The sequence below is a fragment of the Poecile atricapillus genome, chromosome Z (genome assembly GCF_030490865.1).
Source record: "Poecile atricapillus isolate bPoeAtr1 chromosome Z, bPoeAtr1.hap1, whole genome shotgun sequence".
NCBI classification, from domain to species: Eukaryota; Metazoa; Chordata; class Aves; order Passeriformes; family Paridae; genus Poecile; species Poecile atricapillus.
Genome location: NC_081289.1, coordinates 68,762,331 through 68,779,203, shown reverse-complemented (window position 1 = coordinate 68,779,203; position 16,873 = coordinate 68,762,331). Strand labels below are relative to the sequence as shown.

Below are 16,873 nucleotides of genomic sequence, written 5' to 3'. Positions count from 1 at the left end.
ATCCTAAGCTTGGAAATTGAATGCACGTGTCTGTATCTTCCTGAGTTCACGCTGCACTGGTGTCAGAATAGCTGAGGCACCCTTGTGTGCCCTCAGCCATCAAATCTAAATGAAAATTAACTTGCAGCCTCTAAATTCATTTGGTAACACAATGCCCAGAGACTAAGAAACATAAATTAAGATAATATCCGTATTAGAACACTAAACTTGGCTTCACTGGTGATCCTTATTGATTTTTCAGGTAGTACTCATACAGCATGACCTGAGCATCGTAAATACCAATTACAAAAAGAGAAAAGTGTTGTATTCATTAAACAATCAAGGGAAACTTGAGATTTTTGGCCATTCTGTCTAAAGATTAAGCTCTTAGAAACTGAAGGAAATGAATGGCATTAGGTTTCCACATCAGCAAGCTATGTCATGAGCAAGTCCCTTTGAAAAGCACCAGGGATATGGTGGAGTCCCCATCACTGGATGTTTCCAATACGGACAGGGTGCTAGATAATCTCATCTGGGTTCCCCTTCCCCACAACAGGTTGAAGGAACTGGTCTTTTCAGGTCTTTTTCAACCAGATTTTTTCCATGATTCTACTGAAAACTGTGGAAAATGCAAGGCTTACTTACCTGTACAGTTTCTTTCCTCCATATCTAAAGTGAATCCACTGTTACATCTGCATTTGAAACTTCCAATTGTGTTTCTACATTTACCGTTCATGCACATGCCAGGGAACACTTTACATTCATTGATATCTAGGAATAAAACCAAAGAAAGTAATTAAGAATAAAGAATTAAGCAATTCTTAAGCAAAAAGGTATATGGAGCCAACAGGAACTTCCTAATCCTTCTTACCAATTCCTCTTATGCATTGAGCATAAAAGGCTGGGTTTGGGATAGAGGGGACATCCCTGGAGACTTGACTGGAGATGAGACATTTGTGCTATTTGTGTTTTCTTTGCCTCACAATACCCAAACCAAGAATTAAAAGTTTATGTTCATCAGCAGTCAAAGAAATTCAGAGATATTCTCTGAGATGAAATTCTGGTACGTGTATTGTGCTCAAGTTTGCCTTGTGCCACAATCAATATTCTTGGCATTCCTGAGCCAGCTTGTGAAACACCCAACTATTACCAGGCTGACTGGGTTTGGTTTTTAAATTAATACTGCCAGAGTTTTATCTGGAGCTCAGATTTGAAAATGGCATTTGTTATTTTTCAGAATATCAACTGAAATGTTTCACCTCTCCTCAATGCTGGGTAACATAAACTGTTAAAGGATCTTGCACAGGACAAGGCTGAATGACCTTTCCTACACTCTGTGATATAATTTGCTGAGGCAATGTTCTTAACTGAGAATCGCCTTCAATGAAATAAACATCTACCTCCCATGCATTTCTGTGAGTGGAACACAATTGTGTTCCAAATGTAAAAACAGAAAACCTCAAAAACCTTCTTTTAAAAACACCAAACCTCAAAATATCTCAGCCTAGATAAAATTTATAAAATAATTAATTTTTAAAATAAACAAATGTTGATAATACAATAAAATTATTGTTGCTATTGTTGTTGTTCTTTTCCTTATTTCTTTAGTAAATGACCAACAGAAATCAAGAGCTTTGCCTGAGAGTAATGGCTCCTGAAAATCAGGGAAAATGGCGAAACAGAGGTCCAATCTGTTACAGCTTTCTCAAGCAACTCAAAATATTCCAAGACAAATGCTTCAGAATATATCCTTAAAAAAAAAAAAAAAGAAGAAAAAAAAAGAAATACTAACAAAGTACTGGAGCTTCTGGACACAGAAAGCTAGTTTTTCTTCTCAGATTTTAGACACCTGAAGTAACTTGGATCTGGTTTCTTAACATTTTTCAGCTTATTTGTTGATGCTCTGCAGAGGTGAAGCTAGCAAAAACTGGACTAAATAAATACTTTTATTTACTCCTTTATCACTGCAGATCCTTGTTATCACTGCCCTCATGGACATAGCCCAACAGACACTCTCTCCTTTTAATCACTTACTGATTTTGCAAACCAGAGAAAGAACCCATCCCTCTTCAATCTCCCAGAGAACCCTGGTCAAATTTTAGTAATATTTTATGTTTATATCTCAAATAACTGGTTTCACAGACCATCTGACACTCAGTTCACTCTTTGCAAAGCATGACCTTAAAAAGTGTGTACATTTTGTGTTATTCCCATAACTCAGAGCTCCTCTCCTTTCAGGAATTGCCTTATTCTCCTTACCCAATTCAAACTTTGCACCTTTTGCTCTCAAGCTCCCATGACAGCAGAGAATCCCTCCACCTGTACCATCAGCTCTTTAAGGCAAATACCTTTATGCCATTTCTCAAGCACACTTAACAAGCAGCCTCAAACCCTGGAATTTCCTCAGGATATCCTCTCAGATGTACCCACAACTAATCCTCAGACACCAGAATCTATACCTTAGGATTTAAATTTTATATTTTTCAGATCCTATACTGCTTTACTGTATAACTCTAAAACTCCATAGCCCGTCATCTACTGTTCTCCCATTTTATTCAGGCAAAACAATTCCTCTCTAGACCTTGGAATCAAGGACACCTTACTGTCTCAGGCCCCAAGAGACATAAACAACAGTGAATTGAGGGGGGCAAACTTCAAGTAAATTACTTCATTACCTGAAGCTGAAATTGGAGGATTAACCCCTGATATGCAAATGGACCAAACTTTTAACTGTGTGAAAAACTTGTGACCTTCGTCCACCTTGGGTGTAGCCCCTTGGAGGTTTCTGACTGCTCAAGGTGCACCCATTGAAGGCCTTCAATATTTATTTCTCTTTATTTATCTAAATATCAATTTATTCTCTTCATCCTGTCTAGCCTCCGTTCTAAGCAGCCACTCCAAGGCATCAGCACCATCAGCTATTTCAGGCAAATACCTTCATCCCATCTCTCCAGCACTCAACAAGCAGCCTCAAACCCTGGAATTCCCTTAGGATACCCTCTCGCATACACCCACAATGAACCCTCAGGCACAAGAATGAAGGCTCACCTTTGTAGAACGGCCTGCCAGTGAGAACATCCCCTCTGTTGGAGAAGCCGGGTCCCCTGGGGCACAGGGCCCGGTGTTCCTCGGTGCCGGGCGTGGGGCAGCGCTCGCAGCCGGAGCCCCAGGCGGCCCCCACAGCACAGCAGCAGGAATCCATCCGGAGCCTGCCGGGCACGGGCTGCGCACATTCCTCCTCCTCCCACCACAGGTAGCACTGCTCCGTGCGAATATCTGCGTTCCACAACAACAAACAGGCATTCATCCCTCTTCTCAGCTCTCTTCTCAGGCTCAGTGTGCTGAGGCCTGAGCAGCAGGCCTCAGCCAGAGCTGACTTACAAGATGAATCCTGGGCACTGTGTGGTTAACACGACCAGTATTATTTACATAAAAACAGAAGACAAAGATGCTTATGCTAGCTCTGTATAACCTTGCATAGTTATCTACAAGAAATGTATCATTTTAAGAAACTTTCCTAAGTGCCATAGATGGCTCAGGATTTACCTTGTATATTCTTCATATATTTATATTTTATATAATCCTGCAATTCTTTAGTGTATAATTCTAAACTCTAAACTCTACGTACAGTGTTAGCTACTGTCTTCACATTTTGGTCAGACACAGCAATTCCTCTTCCAGGCCTGGGAATCGAGGACACCTCAGTGCCTCAGGCCCCAGAAATGCAAACAAAAGGGAGTTGGGGGCAGCAAACTGGGGATGAATGATTTTATTACCCGACATTGGAACTGGGAGCTCAACCCCCAATGTGCAAATGGACCAGACTTACCAAAGTCTGAAAAGCCATGGACCGCTGTCCATTTTGGGTGTAGCCCCTGGGGGGATTTGTCTGCCCTAGATGTACCTGAAGGCCCTTCAATAAATATAACCACTTTTTATTCCCTTAATTTTGTCTGGCCAATGTTTTTAGGGAGCCCTGGGAAAGGCATCAGTTTCTTCATGAATAGAGGTCTGTTTGTAGGGTATTTTAGGGGAAACCCTCCAAGCTGAGGCCTGGGCCCTGGACCAAGCCCTCATCTCTGCTGGTTGGGACGAGCACAATTAGATCCAGAAGTTTCTGTGCTAAAAATATCATCAAGTCACCTCAGCTTGGTGATCTGGGCCTATAAAAGCTGGACCCCTTTTGGGACAAATTTGGAGACCTCAGCTACAGGTAGATACAAAGCATAAGGATTTTCCCAATTGCTGGGAAGGGTTCTCCAGATCCTCACTGTGGATGAGGCTTCCCAGCCACTGAGGATCTGGATGATGATAAAGTATTTAACCATACGGAGATGAATCTTTCTCAATCACTGTCCTTTTTCTCATACAGTAACAATTAGGTGCACTACCTTTGCTTGTTGCTGAAGATGAGTGTGTATTTTTACTGAATGTATTATTTTACTTTTGTGTTGACTTTATATTCTTAGTAAAATAACACCATTCTTTCCATTGATGTCTGTGTTTTTGAAATCGCCCCCATCAATTGGCAGAACACAAGCACACATCGATGCTCAGCTCCTCCTCAAGACTCTGCATTTCTGCACAGCGTTCAGCCATTTGAAGCTGCTAATGTTGCACTGTAGTTAAATTTCTAGACCTTTCTTGTGCCATGTAAAAGTACAAGAATTTCTTCTGTTGTCTCCCAATATCAAGATACACCCTTAACCCTCCCCCGTATGACTCTGGTTTTAAGGATTTTGTATGTGTTTGGCAGGACAGACACATGTGTTTCTCTACTGCACCAAGTATTCTCACTTATAAAATGACTCTTTCATTTGATAGGACAGAAACACGTTTTTCTTTATTGTACTAGGTACTCTGACTTATGAAATGATCCTTTTGTGGCTCTCATGGCTAAAAAAGGAATAAAATTAAACGGTAGGGGAAAAAATTACAAATTTTTCCCTATATTTATGTTACTGAATTAATTTAATACTGCAGTGAATACAGATTAAAAATAAAAAGAGCTGACTGGTTTTAGGTTTACTGTAACAGCAGTTAGCAGGAGAATACAATAGGATTTCCAGAAAAGGCAATCATGGTTATTATACTCAAGGGTCTATCCCATTAGCAGCAAAGCAGGTCAACCAGAAGACAAATCAACCAAGTGTGCAGGCAAAATCTTGTACTTGTGTACCCAAATATCAAAAGAACCAGACACTGGCCTGTGCACTGAAAAAAAAAAAGACTATTTTGCACCAGCATATTTGTGCTCAGCATCCATCAGACACTGCTGCTCCTGAAAAGGAGTCCGAGCAGAGACAGCACTTTAGCACAGCCTACTGACGGCACTGAGAGCAAAACAAGCCTCAAGACAAACTCATTCCTCGAAGGAATTAACAGCTCTTCTCTGAACTGGCACAGATACTTGATATCTAAGCAGGCACATTATCTGGGATAAATCAGGAATAAACCACGCTTTGGTTCAAGCCCCTTGAAGAACGATTTTGGACGGCTGTGGGACACAGCTGTGAGAGTGGGATGAGCTCTTACCTAAACACACTCGCCCTGTGCCGTCCAGGGTCAGCCCCTCGGGGCACTCGCAGTGAAAGGAGCCTCTGCTGTTGACGCACCGCCCATTGGGACAAACCCCCGGGAAAACCTCACACTCATTTACATCTGTCGGGGACACAAAGAGTTCGGTTACCTGCTGACTCCAAGGGGACAGCTACAGCTTTATGGAGAATTTTAAGTGACAGGAAAGAAACAACACAATAAATCCACTTCTACCACATTTTCAAAGGGGGAGAAAAAAATGACAACTTGAGTAAGGAACAAAAACTTCACCTTCACAGGTAACACCCTTCACTCTGGCAAATCCTCTTGAGCAAGCTGTGTCTGGAATCAAGCCAGAAGGATATTGTTACTGCTTTAGAGTGACAGGAATGCAGGAGCACAAAATTTAAAAATACAGGTATCTTCAGAATTCACTAATCATTTTAATGTGTAAGGTGGGGTTGGGGGGAGTGCTTGAGCCTCAATTAAGAAAAGTATCGACCCATACATGCTGTTTAAGTGAATAGCTGAAATTACATCTTAGAACATTATTTTCTCATGTGCTTTCCTTAGTGAAATGATCAGCATCTAATCAGATCAGTCTCTGCACTCACATGTAGCTAAAAGGTAAAATTCCTTTGAGAGGCCTGAAGATTTAAACTGTAGTGAAGTCAATTATCAGCTTTTTTTCTTCACCAAAGTTTAATAATGGATCTGAGCAATGGGATTACTTTAGGAGATGTATGTAAAATGTAGCAGCATATAATGATTTGAGAGCTTGCTGTAATTTAACTAGTTACAGAATAAGAAACTCAGGACCCAAACACACCCAACCTGAGCTAATTACCTGTCTAGAATAATTAGACTTGAACAGTTTTACCAGTCTAACCTGACAATGCTGCTTCCTGAAGTCCAAAGGAATATCTTTGCTGTACTGCACAGTTAAGAGCTCCGCTGGGTGCTGCCTGCACTCTGCTTGTTAGGGGGGGATACATGAGCCCACAGTTACTGTTCCAATTAAAAATGAGAGGCTAAAACATCTTGACACCCGTTCAGCTGCCAGTGGCCATTTTCAAACCTTAAGGGGATCAGTATTTTTGCCATAACTAGAGTACAGTTAGCACTGCTGCTTCCAGCTTCCATAACTAGCCCTGCAATCCATCAGCAGTACGATTTCTGCAATCAATAATGGTACACAGGCTACGTGTTTGAAAAGAGCTGGGAAAAAAGTGTTAACAGCCCACAACATAAAAAGTCCAGAATTTTATCAGATATTTCACTTTACTGTTTTAGCCCTTTACCTCCCTATCCCAGTCAATACACAGTCCTTGTGGAGATGAAACATACTGTAGCCATTATGAGGTTTATTCACATGTTATTTCCTGGTATGCTTCAAAGTTATTGGAATTGTATCTAATGCTGGAGATTACAAGTCTAAAATAGGTAACTTCTAAACAAGACAACTTCTTTCCGTATTTTTTAGGCAGGGGTTGTTTTAGTGGTTTTTCATTTGGTTTGGTTGGTCAGGGTTTTCTTATTATTTTGTTTTTGGGGGGTGGCTTTTGGTTGGGTTCTTCTTAATACAGAGAGATGATAACAATCTACTGGTGATACTTACTCCCTTCTCCCAAAAGGTGGAGGATATTGGAGCTTACCCAATTCACACCGTTCACATGGGCTGCCCCAAGCTGCTCCTAAGGTAGCACAGCACTCAGACTTCAGAGTGGCACCATTAATGTTGACTTCACAGTGGCTGTCTCGGATATTAAGCCAACAAGTCCCCTTCAGGCTGTCTGCAGCAGGACAGAAAGCAAAAATCAAGCAAAGAATTGTCACACCCAGAATAGCTGGCATGGCACGTCCACGACACCAGCAGGCAGAGCACCAAGGGAACACAGGCTCTTTTTAAAAAGAAAAAAACTTCCATAAGACAAATTTTCTACACATTTTAGTTTAGAACTGGTGTAAAGGGATAGCACTATCACTGTAAAGATGAACACAAAGAAAGTGACCAACAAAGAACCTCCCTGAGGCATTTTACAGTCCAGGTCCCACAGTTGGCAGAGGTCTTCCAGACGCTGCAGAGAATTTCTTAATTTAATTCAGCTAGGGGCTGATCTATCTAAAATATACAAAAGCAGAGATCCCAGCCTCACTCCCTTTCCTAGGCAATTGCCTGAACCCTTTCTGAAATGCAGGTGTTCCTGTCTCTCTTGAAGGGAAGCTTTCAAAATCTTAAGGAAGTTTAAAAAAAACCAAAACGTGGTGGGTAGGAGTGTTCTATATTATTTTAGGGGTCTGGTTCTGCTGCTGCATTAGCTACACTTTGAAAAGTCAGTCAGATCTCAAATCAGGTACATACTTTGTAAGTTTTACCTTCAACACCTTTACACTTCCCTACCTTTACAGGGTTACTCTCAAATGGTACAACATTTCTTGAGACCTGCAACAACCTTGGTGATCAGACAGCAAAAGCAGCCTGTAAGGTCAGACTCAAACTGGGAGATCAGCCTGGGCAGGGTTTAAATGTAGGTGCATACTCAGAGTTCAAAGCCAAGCAAGTCATCCAGACAAATTTAGTTTGATGAATAATGGAGAACAGGATTTGGGTTTAAGATTTACATGCATTGTATGTGCAAAAAGCCAGATATATTGCCAATACCTCATGCTCAGGAACAGTGTGCTTAAGACAGAATCATTCCAGCTTATTTTCTTCCAAACAGCTTCATCTTTTCTACCAAGTTGTTATGTTAAAAAATGATGCACTGAAAGGACAACCTTTCTTTGGTTAAAGCAACAGGAAAAAAATCTCGCCCAATAATGTGAGTGAAATCAGCCCCAGAAACTGGGCAGGGTATTTCATTAACAGTTAAGTGCAAAACAGTTGTATTATTTAGGTTAATATTGCTAGCAAACATGTGGGACAGAGCTCCACATTTGAACAAGTGCATAAATATAGAGCTCAACAGTATTTCCTTTTACTAGCCAACTTTATAGGAGTGAAAAATCCAAACCAGTATCTCAAAAACTATTTAAATTCTATGAATTAGCAGGTGCTTCTGCTCACACCAGCTGCATCCACACTACCCTGCCAAAGTCAGCTAGCCTTATCTTTTTCAGGCTATTCCTTTTATTTTGGATTGTCCGTTTTGTCCAGACAAAAATCTTTGGTGAAAGAGTTATTATCCAACATCAAAGCATTCCTTCTGTTGCTCTTATCTCTTTGATTCTGACTTGAAGAAGAATATATGCATACTACAGGCAGATGGCATCCTATTTACTGTGCACTGTATGAACTCCACAAACCTTGACTAAAATAAAATGTGTTAAAGTAAAACCATGTATTTCAGAAAGCACAACTGGCAGTATCCCTAAGGCATAGCAATTCCCAAAATAGCAATGAAACACTTGTATACTTCAAATATGCTTCAAAAACAATTCCCCTTTTTTTTCCCCTCCACGAGCATGGTCTTAATATTGCAAAAGTTGCCCATGAGCAAGCAAAGTATGTCAATATCATTGCTGAAAGTTTTTATTGTAACTGCTGAACTTACAACCCTCATTTGCTGAAGGTTTGAGCTTAAATCGGAGTGCAAATGCTGTGAATTGCATTCTGACTGTAATCTGGGCAAGGCATTTTTCTCTCTGCCCAGAAAAGAGCCAAATGGCTCACATCTATGCTGAATAATGTGGTACTGATTCTGGTTCTAACATGAGAGCAAATTGGAAAGAAAAAAAAAAAAAACCCAAAACTTGTCAGAATCAGACATTACCTTACTTTGATCATTCCTATGTAGAACACAGAAAATCCTAAGCCTCAATATTATTTTAGCCCTTCATTTAAGTTTAGGAATAAAGTATCTCTTGTTACAACAGTGCTTTACAATAGCAATCTGATTAAAAAAAAATAGGACAAACATTTTCAATATAAAAGTGTTCCTCTACAGGGGTAGTCAAGGAAAATCAACTTGAGATTTAAAATGGCAGACATTTGCTAGGAACATTTTGAAGTTTTTCCACACAGCAAATCACCTGTAATCTCCAGCCCCTCAGTCACTTTTCAATAACCCAGCCTGCCTTCCTCTCATTGCTTCCAATGCCAATGAAATTTTGACCAAGGTGGAAAAATTGGGCTCTAGCAGTAAAAATCTGTATGTCTCACATTAGCTCTACTTCTGACCCTTCTGTCTTAACATATTCACACTTGTAGTGGAAAAACACGGTTCTTGAGACAACTTTTGTCAACATGAAAAGCTAATGATTATGCTCACAGTATGTAGCTGGATCCTGTTCCTCAGTTTTTATCTGACCGTTCAGCTGATTTTTTGTTTATATTTTATGTTATTTATCACTGCTATTAAGGCCAAATGGGACCTTATACTATAAACAATCCAACAAAAACTATTTGCAAAGTAAATCCAGAGCACTGTTATAATTAGGCTCTTGGTGAACTTGCGGTCCCTTTGGATGTAAGAACACAAGATTAAAAATGAGGTAAAAAAAGCACAGGTTAGCGTGGTTATATCAAGAAATTAGCACAACATGAAAATAACAAAAACAATAATAAACTTTACCAGCCAGTGGTGCTACAAGGAAATAGAAGAGAAGGCTTAGGCACAAGTGTAACATTCATTTAAAAAACATCTTAAGGCGTGGCAAAATTCCATAATTAAATAGAAACTCGAGTCTTTGCATTCATTTTTCCACCTTAAGAAAATCCTGACAAGAAAATTCAAATGAAAAATTCCAAAGAAAAACGCCAAGCAAATCCATCTGAAAACAAAATTAACATTTAAGATTAGCATCACCCACTTAATAATGACACACACTTATTAATGACACTGCAATACAGCTGGAGCACCACACATAACCTACAATAATTTCAATCATACTACACAAAAAATATTAAATAATGGCAGTTTATGAACACCTGTGAAGTACAGATAACTGAAACCCTTCTGAATTTTCTTAGGAAGGCAAGAAAAAAAACCACATTAATGAATGGCTTTCAAAGACAATGCCAATGATGCCCTGCAAGCAACTGCTGCTGCTGCTTACTCTTAAGATCCAGTAAGATCTCTGCAGCACTCTGCTTTTTTTCCAAAAGAATCCTCAAATGATGCCAACATTTTTATATATATGTAGAATATGCGTGTGCATTTATTTATTTATAAAAAAGGAAAATAAAGGGAGGAAATACCCACCAATACATATCAGTCCTGTAGGGTCCAACTTGCTGCCAGATGAGCATTCACAGTGGAACGACCCAAGGTTGTTCCTGCAGGCACCATTGACACATGGGCTGCTTTCACATTCATTTACATCTGTAATCCAGAAACAAAAGGCATAACTAGAACCACAGAGTGCTTCTGGGAAGAATTACACAGTAAATTTATACTCTCTAAATGCTCTTGTGTGTGGACTGTGAGGGGCTAGGACTGCCTGAAACATTTTGCGCTCCACTCCCCCCAGCAAGGCATTCAAAAAAATACAGGGACAGACAGGTAGCCTGTGTTTTGAATTGCACTTATTTTGGAAGTGTCAATTAAATGGCCCTTTTCTACAAGGACAGTTAATTTCCAACACCATGGGCCATAAAGTTCTCCAGCATCAGTTACAACTGTCCCATGAGAAAATAAAACTCTTTTCACAGAATGCAAATGCATTCCCAGCCACACCATGCAGAGCACAAACAAAGCCCTCATTGTTTCTGCCATTTATGGCTCCATGAGAAGAATTAAGAAAACCCTGTCAGAAGCAAAATATCACAATGCTGGCTGCAATTCTCTAGTTATGGAAACATTGAAGAAATAGCAGTTGTAATTGGAATACTGTAAATGGTACTTCTCTTTAGCCACAAAATCCTGTTTATTACCCCTGTGAGGTTTTTAAGCCTGCTTACATGCAAGAATAGGACCCCTGCAGACAGCATTATTTGCTGATTTTTTCTTTCAAGTGGAATCAGTTTTAAGATTAAAACAATACAAACAAATTCTCTCCAAGAAGAACTGCTGATGCATATCCACCATTTCTTTCTGAACCCAATTAATTTAATTTTTTTATATGCATCCTGAATCAAGCCATACATTCTAATCCAACCAGCTCCCTCTGGCAGGCCAGAAATAAAAATGTTTAATGCTTGCTTATGTTTGCTAGCAGTGTTGAGGAATAGCTATAAATTAAACCAGCTTAATTTAAATTAATTATAACCTAATGCAGTATCTAGCTAAGCACTAGAGTCATTAAAAGCACCAAGAGATAATTTTCAAGACAAATTGAAATGTCCTCTGTATTTTTTTAAAAAATTTTCTAAGAGATACAATTTGCTACTTTGATATGATGCATCAAGCCTTCATTTCACTAGAGATGTGCATCAGAGGAGGCAGTAGGTATTTAAGCATATATAATTTAATATATGTATTATTTAAAAAAAAAAAAAAGAAAAAAAAAAAAGCAAGAGAGAGAGAGAAAAATGCCCAGAATCAGTAAACTTTGGAAACTGTGATGTCTCTCTTCATGCCAAAAGCAAGCACTTAATTTAAAAGCCAGCTTTCACAGATCCTTTACTTAATGGACTTATCTACAAAGAGCAAACAGGATTTTTCTTTGACTGTCAGCAACTTTCTGAACAACGACAGAGCTTTATGTTTCTGAAGCCCATTCTTAAACTGTGGACTGCCTGTTTCACAGATTAATCATACACAGATACAGGGATGTATACAAGGTATCTTTATCTTTTGATGAAGAGGTTTTATCAGGTCAGGACAATGTGCCTCATTGTTAGTTCTGACAGAATAAGCTCCAAGTCCCTCTGCATCCAAGCTGGCAATCTGGGTATCTGCTCTGCACCAAAGCCTTCTCCTCCCTGTGAATATATTTCATACTCAATTACCTCAGTTTTTACCCAGGGAATGCTCCCTGCCTCTGCTGCTTCCCACTCCCTCCCCAGCCAGCAACACCTGGCAGTGGAGAGTGATCTCTGCTGCTTGTGCAGAGAAACCAAGTGGTTCTTAAAATCCTAAATCACACTAACACAAAAAAGTAATCTTAAGTATGTACTTTATGTCAAATAATCCTCTGAATAGAAATGCTCTGGGAGAAACACACACTTTTGCTTCCTCTCCATCTGCCATCCCTCTTGCAGAACTTTGTCTAGCTTTAAAAAAATGTGAGAAGAAATTGGAAAGACAGGACAAACAAAACTGAAGTGATATATTCTGGGTCCACACAATCACAAGCGCTCCTCCCTTCTTTTACCAAGTTGCAACTTCAGAGAAATTTCAATGAGGCATCATCTGTGAAGGTACTTAAAGCTGAAAATGAGTGATTTTCAGGTAAAGTGTCACACTATTTTAACAGTTGGCAGCTGACCTCACACAGGTTTGCACAAACACAACCAATGTGCAAGACAAAGTGAAAAACAGACAATAGGTGCCACTATCCAAAACAACACTTCAAGAAGATGCATGAAACTTAAATTGCTTCACATTTATGGGGCTTCTATGAGGTTATCATACCTATCTTTAATTTTCCCTGGCATTTAGCTAGGTAGGATTACAACCAATTTTTTGCTAAGAAAAGACATCTTTTGTTTCAAATTTTCAGAGTTTAAACCAAAACCTGACAAAAAATAAATGAGGGCCACACCTGGAAGCCAATGTCCCTGAAACTACAACCAAAGAAGGGAAAAAGTGGAGATAGAGGGGCCGAAGTTCAACACCTTTTGAAAAGTAGAGGCAGCTCTCTTGGCTTCATAGACCATGCTCCAGACCCTTCTGCATTTGATATCCTTTAGCACTATGCTAAGAAGGAAAAAAAAAAGAAACAAAAACCCAAACCCAAATAATGTGGATAGTAATAGGCTGATAATAATGCATTGACTACACAGGAAAATCACCATCCAGGAAAAGAAAAAAAAAAAAAATTAAAAGATGATATCAAGTGCATTTCAGCATCAGTGCACTGCTGAATCAAGTAAAAAGTATCCTATGTACAAGCTAAACACACTCCAAAAACTGTTTCCCTACACCTTCTCATAATAATACTAAATGGTAATTTTTAAAAGAGTAATCAAGAAACCAAATGGATTTTAACACTATTTTATGTGGTAAAATAAAACCCACTGTGTATGAAGATATTTGTTGAGGTGTGTTTTAACTTTCTTTTTTCCTCTTAAGTGAAGTGAGTGTACATTGTAAACGTCAGAGAAACAAAAATTGAAACAGTCCGCTGTACATTCCTGGAAATGAACTTCAAAGCACATCTGGTTTACATTTAACTAGTTATGTCACTGGAAACACAAACTAAACCATGGAGCTTGTCATAAAAATCTCAACTTTCACGGACTCAGGAGCCTCAAACAAGTCTCCTACTCCTCGTTACAAACTGATAAAAAATTTTAATTGAACTACAAACAAAACCAAGGAAGGGTTTTGTTGTTTCTTCAGAGTTGCTGATGAGAGTCATATTAAAAATTTCTTGGTGACTAATATGCATCAGAGCATTTTCAGTGCTCAATACAGAGCTCCTGACTAGAGCAGGTTTTTACAACCAGTGAATTTGTAACTCAAAAACGAATTACAAGAAACAGGGCAGAAAGAGAATAGTTTCTTTCTCTGCTGCCAACCCAGCATTACTACTGCCTCCCCAACATGAATAAAAACACAACTCATTTAATAGGTTTTACAGACACTTTTACACAAAGCAGCTCTGACCAACTTTTTTTTACCTCACTGGCTAAATTTAGCCATCAATCTCACTACAAGATTCAAAATGTATTAATAATAATAGTTTCTTACCTTAGTAATAATTTCTTGCCATTAAGAAATAAATCCAAGTTTACTGTTTGAGAATTTAGATAGATTTTAGATTTTATTTCAACAAGATTGGCTGCATTCTGGCTTCTCATCCACCCAGTGCTTTATGCCCTGATGTTCTTGCTAGTGATCACCTCCCCTTACCATACACCACATCAGTTTTTCTGTCTAGAAGATTCCTCAAGAAACATGTACACTAAGGGCACACAGTACATTGTTTTTTACAGACAGAAATCTTCCAGTGCACAGACACTGATCACTGAGACAGACCCTGGAGAATAAATTCCTGAGCACTGCAGGCAGATAGGCACTGAGACAACTTGGCACAGAAATCTCTTTAAATCTATGAGGGTTGGCACAAAAAAAGCCCCACTCTGATCAAGTGGTAACAATTTGTAACATGCAGAAAGAGCAAGAAGTAACTCTTAAAGGTGACCTCTGAAACCCACACGTATTAAAATATAAAGGAATATAATTTCTTTTGCATAGAAGGGTGAAGATGTTTTGTACAGAACATGTGAATGATTTTATACTGCCAGAATTTAAAACATTTCCATTTTCCTTTCCATGTGTTTGCTTAGCTGTATGGCAGTAACTTCTACCTGACCAATAATGATAAGGAGCTGAGGATACTAATATCTTCCACCACTTCAGAAAAAGCTGGATGCTGACACTGGCTTACATAACAAGTGTTTTGCAACAAAGAATTACAGCTTCTTCATCACTTAAAGAAATGCAAAACCACTTAACTATAAAAACTTTCTAATGATTACAAATACTGAGATTTACAGACTGTGGAACCAAACAAAACAATGGAGAAGACCTGTAAAATTCTACTACTCCAAATACTAATTAGGAGTTGGCACATAAGCTAATGCTTCCAGTTTTACTTTTTTCGGAACAGTTTTTCATGTATTGTTAAAAATAATTAATATTTCTTATTAGTTTCTGCTATATTAGTTTCTGCTATATTTTTTCTGCTTTAACATCTGTGTTAAATAGTAATATAAGAAAGCAATTTTGATTATACTGTAAAAATAAAGGACAATTTTAGTATTACTAGACAGTAATACCCAGCTCCTGGAACGCACCACAGATAACAGGATTTGATACAGAATTAACTATTACCACAGACTGAAGGAAGAGAAGAAGGGAGAAAAGAAAAAGGGAACTCTGTGACCAAGAATGATGCATTTCTCTAAACGACAGACACGGTATTCCTGCTACGTGATCAAAGGCATGTATTCCCCTCTATTTTAGTTTTAAAATGTTGTAGCTATGGAAAGGAAAACATTATCATATAAAATTAAATTATTACCTTGAAAGAAATTCAACAGCAATACCCAACACACTGAAAAGCAGAAAAATTAAAAGAGAAATGTGGAGATTTAGGTATCATCACAGCTCTCTCTTTTCCTCTGGTATCTGCTGTCACTCCCGTGCTGTTTTGCTTGGATATGACACTATAAACGACAAACCTGAGGCGATGTGCAGGTTCCTCACCTTCACAGGTGTCTGTCTCCGAGCTGAACAGGTAACCCTTGGGGCAGGAGCAGCTGTAGCTGCCTGGGGTGTTCCGGCAGAGCCCATTGTCACACAGCAGCCCGTTTACAGAGCACTCGTCAACGTCTGCAGGGACAGGAGACAGACCACGACCAAAAATGACACTTCTTACTTTCAAAGCACTAATTCTCTTTCAGGTTTTCACTGCAAGAATTTCTGTCCTGCTTTAAAGTTGTTTTTTTTCCACTAGCCAAATCAAAAATTAGTCCATGGTTAGTCTTTAAGGAATAATTATGTTTTCTTGCAATGACCCTGACCATCTGAGTTTGGTCAATAACCTTGGTCAGATAACAGTGATCTTTGTCATTGGTATGACTACACCATATAAATTCATGAAGCTCTATTTGCTTTGAAAACGGTATTTTAACTATTTAACTGTTTTGTTTTTTTAAGCACACAAACAGCAGTGTGTTAATTACTGTTCTGTGTTTTATAGGCTAAAATTGTTTTAGTTATCCATGAAGTGGATTAATATCTGTCCTGTACAGTTCATGTACAGCAGCCATCTCAAGAGAACACATGTATCTCCGCTCCAGAGGAACACTGCATTTAAAAAAACCCTATGATTAAGACCAGGATATCAAGCACACTGACTAGGAAAATCCCATATATTAATACAATTCCCTGAACTCATCTTAAACTAACTAAAAATAATTCTAATAAAAAGTAATGTGTCTTCCTCATTGCCCTACTATTTATTCTATGAAAGAAGAAAAAATGTAATTTTAAGCCTTTTCCTTTAATGCCCATCACATGTCAAAACAACCTATGCTTACAGAAGAATTTGGATACAGTAAGTCAGGATAAAGATGACATTTTATCCCGCTTCAGGTTGTTTCCTCTTTATTGACTGCTTGATTTTCCAAACCTAACACTGCAACTGAAATCTTAAATAGATTCTTAGAGTTTTTAAGTTCAAAAATATAGAAGAAAAGTGAGAATGCAATATAACTACAATCTGGAGAATTTTGGTTTCC

General features: G+C 38.7%; 1 protein-coding gene across 1 annotated transcript in view; it reads right to left on the bottom strand.

Annotated features, from left to right (window-relative positions):
* FBN2 (fibrillin 2) overlaps window positions 1-16,873 on the bottom strand; it is a 119,944-nt gene that overhangs the window by 45,144 nt on the left and 57,927 nt on the right. The window contains exons 19-25 of the mRNA XM_058825784.1: window positions 15,837-15,962; window positions 10,722-10,841; window positions 7,173-7,310; window positions 5,809-5,859; window positions 5,515-5,640; window positions 3,028-3,255; window positions 625-750 (exon numbers count right to left, since the gene is read on the bottom strand). Of these exons, the coding sequence (XP_058681767.1) occupies window positions 625-750; window positions 3,028-3,255; window positions 5,515-5,640; window positions 5,809-5,859; window positions 7,173-7,310; window positions 10,722-10,841; window positions 15,837-15,962 (915 nt within the window). The remainder of the gene's footprint in view (window positions 1-624; window positions 751-3,027; window positions 3,256-5,514; window positions 5,641-5,808; window positions 5,860-7,172; window positions 7,311-10,721; window positions 10,842-15,836; window positions 15,963-16,873) is intronic.